Here is a 16,325-nt window from a genome sequence, read left to right on the forward strand (position 1 = left end):
TGCTCATTAGGAACTGGAAGCTGCTCTTCACAGGGACGATGTGGAGTTTATCAGTGACCTGATCGCTTGCCTTCTTCAAGGTTGCTATCAGCGCAGGGATATCACGTGAGTAACCTCACTCTATGGTTTGAAGCGCTTTGCAAGGGGAGCTAATTAACACAGTTGCCAGGGATGTTTCACAGCTTCAGAGTGATGACATGGACGGGATTGGCAGTCACCAGCAATCAGGCCAAATTCTTCCCTAAGTGGAAGGGAATTCCAGCTCCCCTCTGGCTGAGTTGCAGGCTTTTAATTTTACAGATCTGTTGTCAAGCAAACATCTTTGGAAGAAAACATTGTGTCCAGATCCCATGCAAACCTGGTACTCTGCTGTAGCTCTAACACACATAGAGAACATTCACATCTGCTGTTATGCTCTGCACTCTATGTGATCAATTTAGTGACATCACAGTAGGTGTTTAAATCATCACATATGTCGTCAACATTTTTATGTGTATCGCATAGAATAAAAATTGCTGCTCTGCAGCCACCTTACCTGCCTAGAAGATCTCACTCCTTTACAGAGGGACAAGTTGGGCAGCAGAAGCAGCAGTAGATACTGTAATTATTTTCTTGGGAATAAGAAGAGCATTGGAATTGGTTCAGCTGCAAGATGTTGGAAAGGACTTTCAAACGTTCTCCTGATATTTCAGCATCCAGAAACACTTTGTTAGTGTCCACCTAAGTAGCCTCCCAACATGAAACACCTGTAAAACATCATTCTAGAGGATTGCCTCTCACACAGTGAAATGTGCTCCCAGTAATAACGAAAGCTTATTGCAGTACTTTTTATTTGTTCTTCTCCTGTGAATCCTGCTAATAGCAAAGCATAATTGTGGAGATGAAGTCTTCATCTTGGCAACACTTACTGTTGCTTAGAAGAGGTGTTAAGCAGTCCTACTCCCTAATATTCCCCTGTTTTGCAGAGGTTTAGGCTGATATGTGGGTATAACCATAGTGCTTGCGTTGAAGGCTCTGTTTTTAATTAGTTAGCTGATGTTGTTCAACTGAAAAAACCCTATACATATGTGTGTGTGTGTGTATTTGTCATTTAAGTGGGTTCTCTTGCATTTCTGGGTTGACATTCAGCTTGAGCAGGTATTAGGAACCAGGCAGCTGCACTGCATGTACTCTCTCTGAATGAAACTGATGTGATGAGAAGCTTGGTTGTAAAGCAACTGCAGTCATATATACCTCCTTCATATAAATATCTACAGAGCATACAATCTTGCTTATAAACATGTAGCAAATTTATTTCTTCACGTAGAAACACCAGAAAGTAGTGGTCTAAATGTTTTGCCCAACTTAACCATCTCATCCTAGTAGAAGCAGCGGAATATTTGTCACTGTAAGTCTGTTTTTCTCTGTGCGGCTTAGTTTTCAATGGTTTGAGCATTTTGATGCCCAAAGAAGAGGTGGTTCACAAATGTAATAAATCCTACATTCTGAAGTTTTCCTAAACAGATCTAAGAGAGTCCATCTAGCAGTTGCACCGTTTAATTGCCTCCACTTCTCAGCTGTTTTAATTAACAAAAAATCAGGGATGAATCATGGGTGAGTCATTAGGCACTGGCAAGTTGTCTGCTGGGGAAGTTTACACATGTATGCATGCATTAATACTCATGCACAGTTATATGACTCACCTGGCAGCTCAACAATGTGCAGTTATTCCATGATGTGTGTAGGTCCCAGCCTGTGCATGTGTAAATACCACCTTGATTAACACTGAGATGTAATAGACAGAAGGAAGTAATGTTATTAGGAGGAAGGGAGGGTAACACAAATGCATTTTTGTGTAGTCTAGTCAGGATGCATATGCAGCATAGGTTGGTACCTATGTAGCTGTTAACTGTATGTCCATCCATATTTGAGAGGTGCTGTAGGAACTGACGGAGGGCAAAGTCACGCAGTGAAGTTACGAGAACTTGCACCTCACCCAAAAGGTGGTGCTAGGGAAAGCATGAGGTGCCTGAAGGAGACATGGATGTTCAGACAGTGAAAGTGGTGGCCACTTAAGGAGTGGCTACTGTATAGGGGGACTAACTCGGGGTAGGGGATTAACAAGGAAAGTATTTTCTGCAGAGGAGATGGTGAGAACAGCACAGCAAGAACTGTATGGTGCAAATGGCTGAAGGAATAAATCAAGCAGCTTTGAGCTGTCTGTAGCTGCTGGGATTTTAAGGAGGTGGTTTTCTTAAGCATTGCAGAGGAAGCAACAGGGATGCTAGCTGGAAACAAAGAGGGGTCGCACGAAGGAAGAAGTATCAAGAGTTAGCCTCGATACGGAAATCTGTAGGTGAATGCAAATAAAAATGATGGCTTGGATACATTTCTCAGAAACAAACTTGCCCCACTCTTTGTTTCATGCTTACAAAACCAGCTATGAAACATTCGTCCAAAATAAATGTGGTTTTGAAACCTATTGTTCTCATTGTTCCTTATACACTTATTTCTAATACATGTGTTCCCTCTAGCCTGATTTCTAGCAGCATAGACCTTTGCTGATGCACAGCTATCCTGCTGTTCTTAATTTATCCCCCATTAATGGTAAGGAATTGAACCTCTAATTGATTTTTGCTCGAGTGCTCAGTGGTCAGAGAGGTGCCAATAGGAGAGGCACAATTTTTGTGGAAGATCAGTTTAGAGCTGGCTTCTTACGATGGGCCAGGGCTCCTTAGTTCTCTGTTGCCAGCAGGTCAAAGGTATCTTTCTTGCATGGAAAATGTCAGCGGTTTCTTTGGACTATCGCAGCTACAGCAGCGGCATTACTACAGCAGCTTCTACAGCCATTTGTGCTCTGCTTTCTTATGCTGAGCCTGGGCTGTTAATCTTGAGGCTATAAACTTTGCTCCCAGTTGCACTTCGGAGGGGAAGGTAGCTATTCTCATCCTTGTTCTTGCACTGGAGCTCTGTGGCCCAAGCGCAGGATGCCGAATATAAACTTTGTGTCAACCATAGTTTGTCTATCTCTCAGAAGACTTTTGGGGTTTAATTAGTTTTGCACAGAGTCTTGCCTCTTTGAGGGCCAAAATGTTATCTGTCTATGCTTTCTCACAGTCTGTCTGGGAGTAGGCTGTAGTTCTTGTCACATCTGTTTGACGGCATGCAGAACTTACGACTGAGCTAAGTTGCCTGGCTTTAATCATGCATCATAAAGGGGTATAAAACTGTCACATACCTTTGCTAATTATAATGTGCTCTCAAGTAATTTTGGAAATGGAGCCTAACTGAGAGCCCTTCTAATGCACAATTTAACATGCTGTGGTTTGATATGCTTGTTGGTATTTGAGAAAAATAAGATTATTAATGTTGTAGGGTTCCATGATTCTTGATTTTCAGGTAGAGCAGTGTGTTTGCAACTTTGCCTTGGTTTTGATACTGTTTATGACAAACATTTTTTAAAAGGAATTAAATACAAAAGAGAAATTGCTTTGTGCCTTGTTTGGTGGTTAAGGAGTCTTGACTGTAAATTTAGGACTTCCTTTGAATTATGGATATTTGTGTTTAACTACCAAGATTAATTAATGGCATGCTACATGACAGTCTCCAAATTGTTATTTATCATAACTACAGTGGTTAGGAGCAGTGTTCGTTGGCCTGGATCTCATTGTGTTAAGCACTGTCGAAGAACAGAACAAAAAAGGTGGTAGTCTGCATCTCTGTGATCTGTTAGTCTTTATTTTGCAATGATCTTGTCTGGCACTGGGTGGTTAGAGCGCTCGGCCACAGCAGTTTCCCTGTTGCTTTCCTCCTTTTGTTCTGATCCAAAGTAAATACCATTTGTAGTATTTATATACGATACATACCATATAACTACTAACCATGTAATAACTAATATCCTTAAAGATTTTTTGCATGATCTTACTGCTCAGTTTTATGTTATAGTCATGATTTGGTTTGATGCCAGTGAGCTCACCCATATATTTTTCCTGCCACTAGCTTTTGTGCAGAGACCTTGAAATGTCTATTTTCTTTTAATGGTTTCAAAATGCGACTGCCTGGAAAGTGAGGAGGGACAAGAGAGAGAATTCTTAGTAGAATATGGAGTTTATACCAAAAAAATTAAAGCAGTTTGAAAAAATACTCGTGCTCACTTGAGAATCGGCTCTGATATAAATTGGGCAGCTGCATAATCCCTAGGGGCTGCCACTTTAATTCCAACAGGAAATGTGACTTGATGACTTGTATCAAGACAGGAAGATCAGAGCTGCAGCTAACGGCAAAGGCCACAGCAGGAGCCTTCTGCAGCTGTTTTTAAGTAAGAAGTGATGGTGCGACATAGATGGGTACATTCAACTAAAATAATCCAGAAAAGCTCCTGCTGTTCTGCATTTCTTTGGGCGAAACTCATTCTTCCCTGCTCCGGTATTACATCTTTACTACTTTTAAAAAGTTTCAATGACTTTATCGTATTTTTCCTCAGGAGCTGTTTGTTATTGTTTCTTTTGAAAAACATTTAAATCACTTTTTCTTACAACATATTTCACTTTTTATTTATTCAAAGCAGATAAAGATGCCAGAAAGTGAGGAAGAACTAAAACAATATCACTGTTCCTGTCTGTGGCCCCATGAGACTCTTGTTTTTTCTTTTATCCCCAGAGTTCGGTGCATCACTCTAGCTAGAAACCATCTAATTGACTTCCCTGGCATCACAGAAGGCATTTGCTGGCTTAGGAACCTCTTATTATTGTTATTATTATTTCTTCACTTAATGCCTTGGAATTTCTTTTTGTCCAAGTAGATCATCTCTTTTGCCCCTGCCTTCAGCTCTTTTGGGATCTGTAAAATAACCTTGGAATCTTTGGCCTGTTGTTTGCACCTGTCTTTTTTGTCCTAATATGGATAATAGGAGGACATTCCTTAGCTCTTTGCTCCCCCTCAAGATTGTCTTAATTATTTTTCTCATGTCCTTCATTATGGCATTGAGAAATGCTCCTGGTATGATCTCTGAAGAACTACATTCCCTGCCTATTGAATTGCTGGTTGAGCATACAGCCTCTGCTTATTTTCTAATGCTTGTTCTCTAATCACTTATTTTAGCTCTCGTCAGAAAGAGATAATCTGAAATCTTCCAACCCATCGGGGCAGAATGGCTGTTTTTGAAGACTGTGTTTAATAGCTCTGAGTATTTCAGTTCTTGCTTCTGCTTTGTCATGCTCCTTCATCTTTGTTCTTTATTCTGCGTGGACTGTGTCTTTAAAGCACGATTTGGAGGTTACCCAGGTCTCATGTTTTGGGAAGGCGTCCACAATAAAATGCTTAAAGTTTTTAAATTGCCCTTCTGTACATGACTGTGGGCTATGTCCTTCCAAGAACTGCTATATTGTGGTCTTGTCTAGGGGATAAAGTTGCAGGTCGACTGAGATAGCTAGCAAACCAATGCCAAGTTTTCAATCTCATGGATACTATAATGAATCTGTGGAAATAACTACACTAAGGTACCATGACAATCTGAAGGGATTCAACAGTTCAGTCAGTGCTATAACATCTGGGGCAGGCAGTGTAAGCTCAGTCAAAGCAGACCTGGCGAACAACACCTTTGGGAAAGAGTTTAACAGCCGACACTTACAGTTGTGCCAGTGACCTTGATTATAACAACTATTTCAATGGCCCAGTCACATATCACCTCACTAACTCTGGATCATATTCATGAATGCCAAGTGAATATCAACAAGATCAGCATTATTTACAGTCTGACTTTTAACAAGTGCTGCCTTGCATACATCACGGAGATTGGTGGATGGCCTCTGGAATCAACCCAGTATCATCAGTGCAGGAGGCATCTTGAGGGGGCAAGGCAGACGAAGTGGCTACATTGCTCATCTTGAATCTAATATTAATATTTATTATAATAATAGCCAAGCTATGCAAGGTGAGCCTTTTAAAGGGTAAAAAGTGAAAATGAGGCAGCTGGCAGGTGTTGGGGAAGGAAGGATGAGATTACAGCAGTAAAATAACACGGTCATTCAGAGATTAATGAGTAGCACAGTGGAATAAAATTACAGAGTTCAAGTATAAATAAAGCTAAGTAAATGTCTTTGAATCTCAGATGGATAAAACGAATCTTTAAAGAAGAATTTGAGGAAAAGTTGATAGCACGTTCTGGAAGTGCCATTCCATACGTGTTTGGTAGTGAGTAAAGAATGCAAATAGTTGAAGAACAGACAGAGCGTGTGAAGGCTGTGCTGTTATTGTCAGGGCAGATGGATGAGAGACAAATAGACTGGATAACTGGGGAGAGGAAGTTATGCAAAACATTGACAGGGAGGAAGAGGTGGCTAATCTTGAAAGGATGAATAAAGCAGAGTCAGTGAAGGGTCTTAGAGGCTGCAATGATGTCATCTTGCTGCTGTCAGAATTTGAAATACGAAATGGACAGCTGTATTTTGAGCTCTTGATTTTGCATATTAGCTACTGCAAAGAGGAAGAAGAAAGCAATAATGAGGAAAGCAGTTGAGAAAGCAAGTGAAAACATCTTCTGTTTAGACAGAAGGAAAAAGATAAAGAGAGAACACTGGGGAGAGAGGGGCAGGATGTATGAGTCCTCTCCAAGTAACACTTTTGGCCTAACTTTGGAGAATTACATTTCAAAATAGTGATGGTCCAAACCACTAATGCAGGATTTCTGTTCCCGCGCAGTTATTTTTGCAGGCCACCTCCAGAAACTCAGCTAGGTTCTGAAACTGAACTTTAGCCCAAGGATGAATGTTGTAGAAGTTCAGATGTGATTTTCTTGGAGACTCTTTAGCTCCAGTGAGCTTGATGAACAGCTGGGCTGGGTGCTGGCCAGCTGCTAAGCTGCTACAATGATTTATTGTGTCATATCAATCTCTGTGCTCAGTCGTGTATACTTTCTGTTTCATCTCACTTTACCTTTCGCCCTTCCTCAGTTCCGTTCTGGTTCAACCAGCAAAAAAAGGTAGCTGAAAATTTAGAGAAAAGAAGAGGAGAAAGCCTGCTCTGAATCCAATCCTGAAGGGACTACGTCTTAGGACAGTATATCTGTAAAACTTGTTCTTTTACGTTGTCTCAAGAAAGTCATAATCTGTGGGGCTCGTTCTAAGTAATGAACTTGCTAAGCTTTTTTGCTTTAAGGCAACCTCAGGCTAGGTATTTTTTGCCTCAGAAAAGATTTTCTTCTCCCACATGAAGCATATTTTTCCATGAACAATGAGGCAAATAAGGACTTGTTTCGTATGGATGTGTGCCATAATATACGCATGTCTCCTATTTCCCCATCATCATCAACACAATAACTCTAGCTTCTTCCCCACAGTGCTCATCATCACTGCAATACCCTAAGGTCCTCTCTACAGCCCCTGAACAATCAGAAGAGCTTATGGTGCTGTAATACTGTGGCATTTCCTTATGGCTATGAATTATGAATGCTGGGAGCATGCTTTCTGTTGATGGACACTAGGAATAAACAATACAGTACTAAGTTGGCTTCACTTGTTCGTAAAGGATCCAGGAACGAATAGTAAGTAATGATCCTCCTCCAGTCAGAACATGGAGCACAACGAACCTCTTTCCTGTTTGCTCTGGCAGAACATGAGCTATGTATTTGGGGCTTTAAGTTGATCAGCTCCAACTCCCAAGGTTAGATTTGCTTCTCTTGAGAAAGAGCATCACCACTAAAAAAGAGCAGTAGAAAGAAAGCGTGTGAGTGAAAATCAGCTAGCACAGATTAAAGCCTAGTCAGATGCAGGTGAGGGTAACTTGTGGGAGAAGTGAAATGCCATCACAAATTGACCTTTACTGTCTTATCAAGCCAGTTTAGAAGGTGACTTTTAGACTTTTGGTCCTTCATCCTGGGCCATCCAGGAGGCTGTGTTCATCCTCCGTGAAATTCAGGCCAGCATGGCTTGGTCCTTATTTCATCACCTCTGGAGTGGTTTGTTGTTGTGCATACGCTGTATGTGGCTGGTTGTCAAGGTCACACAGTAAAACACAGAACCAGGAAAAGAACTTGATGCCTTTAAAAGTCAAAGTGTGTGCACTGAGGCAGAGGAGGAGAGAGGCAAACAATGACAAGAGCAGGTTGCACAGCAGTGATTCTCACATGTAATTCTGTCTGCATGGCAGCAGTTTCCGCCTTTAAGGACTACATGTCTATTCCAGGCCAGAAGGGTATGTACTCGCTATACGCCCAACGTACATGAATCAAAGTCTCCCTTAGCATCAGCCTGCATCTTACCAGGCCTCTCACTCCATGCCAGGATTGTCCACATCCCACCCCCCCAACAGAATTAGCTTTCTCCGAGGTACTTGTTTCCATCTTAAGCACCCAGATCTTTCTCTCTCCCTTTTTATTGTATCTAATAACCTGTAAATAGTTCTTTGGTTAGTTAATAAATAGCTCTAACACAGGGGGGGTTGGTTTTGTTGTTGTTTTTTTTTAATCCCTCAAGGGATTGTCTTTTGTTATTCAAAGCCCAAGGTACTTGACACAGAAGCAATGCAGAAGCCCCCAGGCTTCAAACACTGTCCTGGCTGTGGGATCATTAATGCCTATAAGTGATTCCCATCCTCACTGTCTGATAAGCCTTGGGGAAGAGCTGCCCAGAGAAGAATGCAGCCCTCATTCCTCAGAATGAATTCCTGAGGAGCGCTGGGAGGCATCCACCCGTGCTGGGAGGCCTCGACCACTGGAGGAGTTACTCTCACCTGCTGATCAGGGCCTTTCATGATCAGCATTTCACCCCGCCTGGGGACCCTCCTGCCTTTGTCTGACTTCCTTTACAAGGCTGAAAAAACTCTGGCCTCCTGTCTGAGAAAGCAAGGCACCTCCCTTTGTGAGGTGCTTGGAAAGGTCCAGGTCAGACAGTTTTGTTTTGAGGCCCGAGAATTGCTCCTCCAGCTCTAAAACAGGCCCTGGGAACTGCTGTGTCTCAGATTTATTGCCTTATGAGTATGTGCTCTGAGGAGAACCTTGGTTCTTTGCTTTTCAGTTGCATCCAGAAAGTGACGTAATTTACTGATACCATTAAGTCGATCAGTGCCATCAAGACTGCTGCCTGCTGATGTGCCTGTAAAGTCTCCAGTTTGGCATGGGTACTGCTTATTCTTCTCTAGGTGATCCAGTGTTTTACCAGGAGACTAGCTGTGCCCTATGAATTAATGCGTTCTTTCTTCAGCTGGCTCTCCTACTCTGTACCTCTGTCTTGTGCACTGGTATCATCAACTTCAGTATCGGTCGTAACTATGTCTCTTTGCCATTATCTTCCTGTCCTTCAGCACCAGTGTATGCTCCAGTGCCTTCACTACGCATCACGATGCTGACTCTGAGACTCTGGACCTCCATTCTGCCTCCTACCGTTCTGCCTTTGCCAGCAACTTCTATTATTCATCTTCTGATTTTGAGCCTTGCAGAAAACTCTGCCCTTAGGGTCTCGCGGGATTCTTACCACTTTGTCTTAGTGTATTGTCAGGGAAAAAAGTCTTATTACTGGTGTAGGTGCAGTGGTAGAACTCGTTGAACAGGGATGCATTGGGCTCCAACTCTCCTCAGCTCTTCAGCCCTATTTATTAGTATGCCAGGGAATTCATTGCTTAATGAAAGGCATTTTCTCCAGCCAAGACTGCTGTCTCCAATGTCATCACCTGGTAAGAGGTGACACATACGTCTCCCTTGAGATATCCCTTAGTATCACATATCACCTTAACACAAAACTTTCTTCAGCCTTGGTAGAGAGAAATTTTCAACTCTGTCATTAACTTATCACAGGGGCTTGAGAGGAGATAACTTCTTTCCTTGATCCTTTCCGCCTTGGACATGATGTGTGAGGGCATCGACACTGGTACCACCCTGTTCTAGTACTAGCTCTGCCTCTCTTTCTAGGCAAAGCTTCAATAACTGATATCTTTCCTGGGCTCCCTTGGCTTAACAGACTGATTCCTCAAGGCAGGAAAAGAGCAGCCGACTTTTTTTGGTAGCTGTTATTTTATAACGTCCATTGCTTTTTTCCAAGAAGCTTTGCTCTCGGATCTTTGCTCTCAGTGATAAAGGAGCAGAAACTCCTCATGCTTGACAGGATGTGTCATTCCCATTCAGATAGGCAGGATATGTGACCGACTGTCTTACCAGGAGTTTCCTGGACGTTCCTGTATCTTTCCAGACACACAGTATTTTAGAATTTCAGGCACATCTCAAGGAAATAAAGTCTGTAATTTTAGGCAAGAAGAAAAGAAAGAGCTGCAATATCATCTGCTTTCCTCCTGGAGTTGAGGAGCATGTTGCAACATGATGGTAGGAACATGCATACTACTGACTGATTTCAGAGCTCTTTTCTTCTTGGAGTTTAAACCGTTCCTTGCTGCTCTCATGGGTTGTACGTCATGCTGATGGCAACTGATTTGTTATTGTGCCCTTTGACTCATGGTTTCAAGGTAGTGTCCTAAAGGTAAGATTGCACAAACTGTGAAGTACAGAGTAACTGTGGTATTAATGCATTGACAAAGCTGGGCAAGTGTGTTTAAACACACTTTTGGGGGAGCGTGGTCATCCTGAGTCAATCCTAACAATATCTATGGAAAATAGCATAATTACACTTCATTAACTGATATTAATGCAGTGTTGCAACTAAGGAAAAAGAAAATTCTAAAAACTGTCTCAAATCATCTCCTTTTTGCATTCATTCAGATTAGATGTTCTTTTCTGTGCAGCTATTTCTACCTTACTTCATGCTTTCACAAATACATATAGCAATATTATATGCTGAACAGGGTGTTGTTTCAAGATCTATTAGAAAACTTTTTTTCCCCTTTTAACCCAGTTATCCAAACGACTGATTTGTCTTTATCAGTTTTCACTCAAAAAACAGCATCTGTAATTGTGAGGGGAGAGAGGAAGGGGGGAGATTCCTGCTTCTCTGTCTGTACTATAACCCCAAAATCCTGTGTGCATTGAGAGCACAAATCCTCCCTTCATGGAGCCTATGCAGAGACTCACTGAGTTAAAGAGAAGGGTTGAGATGGCAGTGAAAAACAAACAGGAAGCTGCCATGTTTTGAGTTTTATTTTATCCCTTTAATATTCTCTTAATCTGTCTAGGCAGTGATCTTATGCATCCTCTTGCTCCTAGGGAATTTCTCTTCCTATGCTACCATATGTCCTCAGCTGTTGTTTGGGATGTTGCTGGCTGCTCTGATTTTCTTGCTGCTCATATTTTTCTTTCTTCTCTTCCCACTCCCTAATGAAACAACAAACACATGCAAGCAACCCTTGCTCCTACCTAAAAATCAAATGCAGGCTGCTCGCCCAATGTGCCTGTAGTTCACCATATGCACCTTCTGGATCCTCCAGGTACTGCATAATCCACCAGACTTGGCAAATCCCACCCCTCTTTTCTTCCGTGGTTTGCTTCTTCACACCCATTGGTTTCTCTCTCTGGCTTACTTGTCCAAATAGGCTGCTGCTCTCTTGAGACGGAGAAATGGATGCTGGGCATCTGCTCCTCTCTTCCTGGTACTCCAGGATATGAGAAGGAAGGGAAAGCGATAAAGAGGCAGATAAGGGCAGCAGGGAGCAGTTTGGCATGGGTGAGGGAAGGGCCATTGGTGCCTTCGGGTTACTCATTTCCTTCATCAAAAATCACATTCACCTTCCCATGTGGGAGGAGCTGGGGTGGAGATAAGAAGTACCTCTTTGTTGTCTCCTGCTACCTTGACATATTAGAGGTAGGACAACTGCACAGTAGCATTTGTGGCCCCTCCTGCTGGTCCTGGGGATGGCAATGAAAAGAGAGCAGCCAAGGCTCACAGAAGGGTGCTTGGAGCTCCTGCAAGCAGGGAGATGGAAAACGACAGGACAGTTCAAAGTTAACAGGTACGTGTGATTTCTCCTGTCGGTGCTGCCTTTCTCTCACACAGCCCAATTAACAGGGGTCACAGAGCACCGATTAGCTGCCTCGGCGTTTAGTGAACATAAAGCAGTGAAAAATCCAGGGTGAATGGGGGAGAGAAGATCAAATAGACACTTATCTCAGCCCTCCTGCCTGTCCCTGGCATTTGCCAGCCTAAGGGGAAAACCTTTTCAAAACAGGCCAATATGGGATAGTTTTATATCTGCTTCAGTCTCTCTGCTGCTTTTCTGTCTTCTCTTAGCAAAATAACAAACAAGTGACTCCCAGCAGTTGTGTCATGTGGAGCCTGGTTGCTAGATAAAGGCAGAATCACAGTAAAGCATGGACCATAGGCAGCTGAGGAAAGTTAGAGTATGCGTTTTGCTGCATTGGCTTGTGAGATGAGTTCAGTTCTTCTAGCAGCTTTTTCCTTTTGCCAGAGTGGGCCTGCAGCTTTGTGCTTCTCATGTGAAGAGAAGGCGTCTGTATAAGGTGGAAAGCAACAAGTGTTGGCTCCTGGCAGGCAAAAGGGTGTCTGCATCTAATTCATGAGTTGGTTAGGGTGGCCTAGTAGGGTTTGAAGAGCCCAAGCTAGAAACTTCCTTGGTTGTTCAGCCTTTCTTTCAGGGCTGCGGGGAGGACTCTCCATGTGCAGAACTGGAGCCTCCCTGAAGGGTGAGCAGCTGGGGTGACCTTGTGGTTTCCCCTTCTTCCTTTGTGCTCCCCTTTTTGGGGGGTAGCAGAGCAACGCTCCCACTTCAGCTGTCATATTCAGGTTAAGTGGCTGCACTTGCTTCTGTCAAGCCAGCACATGCTCCTGTGGTGTGATCCCTTATTAGACTAGACAGCCCACATCAGCTCTCCATTCTCTCAGCCTCCCTGGAGACACTGTCTCGCTCCATAGCTGTTCCTATTCTACTTCTCTGTGGGATACAGCATATCTGCCAGCTCTCCTTCCAGCTTCTCCAATTTTTAGAGTATGGAAGATTGCTTGAGATAAGATGGAGGAAGATAAGGAGCAGGACTGGAATATTATTAGCTGCTGACAAACTAGGTTTCTCTCAGCTATTTCCTTCCTCTCCTACCTGAAGGAAACATGAGTGGTTTCAGAGTTCAGCTGGGAAGGCAGTGGATTCCCTAGCACCCAGCTGTGTGAATTAGATTTCCTTAGCAAGATCAAGCAGCCCTACTGCTGGAGAACCTCCTATCCTACAGGAGTGTTGCCATGTTGGAAGGAGGGTCCTAAATTGCACCAGTACCCTAACATCTGCACCTACAATGTAGTCTGTTCGGAGTGCTCTTGGAGGTTGTCTTCGTGCCACATTCAAGCTCTGGAGGTGAGTTGTGGGGCGGGCAGGTGGGTGACAAGTCACAGGAATTGCAAGCCCGCTGAATTCATCCTGTTTTCCTCTACTTTTGTGGAAGACATAAGTGTATCTTTCAGGAACATGCAAACGTCTCATCGCTCATATTTCAGACAGCCAGATCCTGGGGTTAGACAAGACCATTTTAGGGTAGAGCTGCTGCTATTTGCTATTTACTAACCAGCTCTTTTTTTTATGGTTTGAAGCAAAACCATGGGTGTAAGGTAGAAAGAATGTGCTCCTGTGTTTAGAAGTATGAAGACAGACCAGTGTGCGCAGAGCTCTGAACAGTCTGCGCTCTGATTCCTGAAGCCTCTTTCTCCTGTCCTATACCACCAACGCTCCTGAATGGCCACACAGGTGAGCCACAGAGCTATTTGAGGGTTGGGCAGCATCTGCATTCAGAAAAAGTTCTAGAAAATAGTGGAGGATGAGAGGCATGCCTATACATGCCGCAGGACGGCCTCGTACTCCAGCAATTTCTGCTCTGTTTCTGACTCTGGAGGAGAGACTTAGCACTGGCACTTTGATCAGCCCAGACTGATTTTTTTATTTTTCCCATTTCGTGGTCCCCTTCAGGGTCCATTAATGTAAACGGTCCTTCTTTTGTCCATAGCTCCCTGTAGATCAGCCAATATTCCCCAAGCATGAGTCAAAAGAGGGCACTGAGGGAGCAGGATGAGCCCAGGTGTTTATTTCTTCCATTGCAAGGGCTGTGCCAGGGCCCGTCCTTGCTGAGGTCTGTCACTGGGTTGGTGTGGCCAGGAATTACTCCTTCCCTCAAGACCTGCTGATATGCTTGAAGTCAGTCCCTGCAGGCAACGTAGGAAGCTGCTAGTTGGATTGGAAGCAAAATGTGGCTGTTAAAGCTTAAGGCCATGATTCTTGGGTCTCGAGCTCCCCGGTCATTTTGCTCGGCTGCGGTGAAGCGTTTTGAGGAGAGGCCCTTCAAGGCACTTGTTGCCCTTGAGTCTCTGCCAGTCTGATTGCCCTGATGACGGGTTGGCCCATGGTCTGAGGAATACATGTTTTGTATTGGCTTGCATGCCTTCTGAGGGAGCTGCACGCAGAGGGCTTGGAAGGAAATCGGGAATATACCTATCCAACTTTTTTCTCCCCTACAAGGTGGGAATATTGTCTTTTTCCCCTGTACCATGCCTGACTTGGTTTCTCTCTAAGGTAAATTGTTTGAAGCTAAAGTACAAGCTGGTCCATAAGCCTTCCTCCCCCACCTCAGATAAGAGAGCTCATTAATACAGTAAAAGAAAAAAAAAAAAAAAAGGTCTCCATTGTTACATGAGAGCTCAAGGTCAGGGTGGTAGTAGTAACTCATATTGCTTCTAAGGTCAGCCTATGCTTTCTCTTTCTGACAAGCCACGATAGATTGATCATGGGGGCCCTTACATTATTTTTTTCATCTGAAATAGGCTTTGCTTCTCCTGACCCTGCTAATGATGTTTGACTGAGGTCATCCCAGCCAACCCTGAATCCTTCCCATTACCTTCTAGAGGAGGCCTTTGTGCTGAAGCATTGTATGCTTGTTAAGAATTAAGCTTTCCCCATCTCTGCTATTGCAAAGAAGCTGTCTTTATTGGAGAGAGGAAAATATCTTGAATGCCATCTGTCAGTTAATGCTCTCATTAACACCTGAGTGATTCCCAGCACCAAGCTAGGGCCTTTTTGCCAATTCGAAGGTGCCAGCCCATAAGGTGAAATATCTTCAGTCCGTAAAATTAATTCCGTGATAAAACGTCTGTTCTGATGGGACTTTGTTGTTGTTGTTAACTAGAGAGATCACACAGGCAAAACACAGTTCTCTTGTGCACTGTCAATTACATGCCCAAGAAATCTTTTTTCACTTATTACTGAGAACCTTGCAAAGGCAATTATTGTGCTTGCTTGCTGAGGGAATCCAAGTCTTTTTCAGCTTTTAAAGCTTTTATGGGCCAGAAGTATCACCTCTATTATTTTTCTTACTGGCTAACTCTGTAAAAGGAACTACAAGAATAATTATATTCCTATTTAAATAGTCTTTGAGAGAAAGGTTGAGCTCTCCTAGTCTTGTTTTCCATTTTCCTCCCTCATACTCCTCTGAAAGTCTCTTGGGTAGAAGGTGAAGGAGGTCTATTAATGTTCCTGCTCTCTGTCATCCTTTGATTTTGTCAGGGTTCTTGGTTTTAATCTTCAGTACAGAACAATATACTCTCTGGGATAAGACATAGGTCAGGCTTACCATTTTCCCAGGAGTTTTACTTAAAGAGCATTCCAGTATTTACTCTACCGTTGCATTTTATAAATTAAATGAAACAAGAGACTTAAAACACTGTCAACATGATAGATATTCTAGCTCGTGAGTCCAGGCGATTATTTGGCATCTGAACTTTCTGAAGGCTTATCTGTGTGTGCCAGTAGTATCTGAGCATCATTGAGAGATTTTTGTCTCCGATATTTCCAACTCCTTTTTCTAATGTTTCTTTTGATCCAATATTTACTCTCTCAGGGTTGGAGGTTTTGTGTGTTTTGTCTTAGATTTTTTGAAGGGAGCAAAGAAGGGGAGCTTGTAACAAAATTGGCAGCAATAGGCCACATAGGGAAGTATGCTGTGACAGTAATTCCATACTTGGGCCATGGCATCCTGCCTGTGGGAAGTGCAGATTGACACAGGGACTCTTTTACTGAATCAGTGTTTGGTTTGCTTTTGTTTTTTTGGCTTGATTTTGTTTACGGTTTCCCAGCCAAGATTTGATGTACTTTGGAGACTTGAAAAATAAAAGCACAAGTGGCTCTGCTTCTTTTGGGCTTGAGCATAAAAAAATAAGTGTGTGTGTGTTTGTGTATTTGCATATATATATACACACATATATATAATGTGTATATACATATATGTGTATATGCATATATATTTACACACACGCACACGCGCACACACACACACACACACACACTTACTTGCAATCCTAACAGTCCTGGGTTTGCTCAGAAGGGATTTCAAATTGAGGTCACCCTCCAGGGTGCCTGTAGGTCTGGGTTCTGTAGGTGCAGCTGTCCTCTCCCAAGCAGGCTCACCCCAAAGCTCTGGG

The 16,325-nt window shown here is 43.1% G+C and overlaps 1 protein-coding gene across 1 annotated transcript in view; it reads left to right on the forward strand.

Moving 5' to 3' along the window:
• CECR2 (CECR2 histone acetyl-lysine reader) overlaps window positions 1-16,325 on the forward strand; it is a 106,861-nt gene that overhangs the window by 51,448 nt on the left and 39,088 nt on the right. Inside the window, exon 2 of the mRNA XM_068947608.1 lies at window positions 11-105. Coding sequence (XP_068803709.1) covers window positions 11-105 — 95 coding nt within the window. The remainder of the gene's footprint in view (window positions 1-10; window positions 106-16,325) is intronic.

Source organism: Struthio camelus, chromosome 1, assembly GCF_040807025.1.
Source record: "Struthio camelus isolate bStrCam1 chromosome 1, bStrCam1.hap1, whole genome shotgun sequence".
Taxonomy (NCBI): Eukaryota; Metazoa; Chordata; class Aves; order Struthioniformes; family Struthionidae; genus Struthio; species Struthio camelus.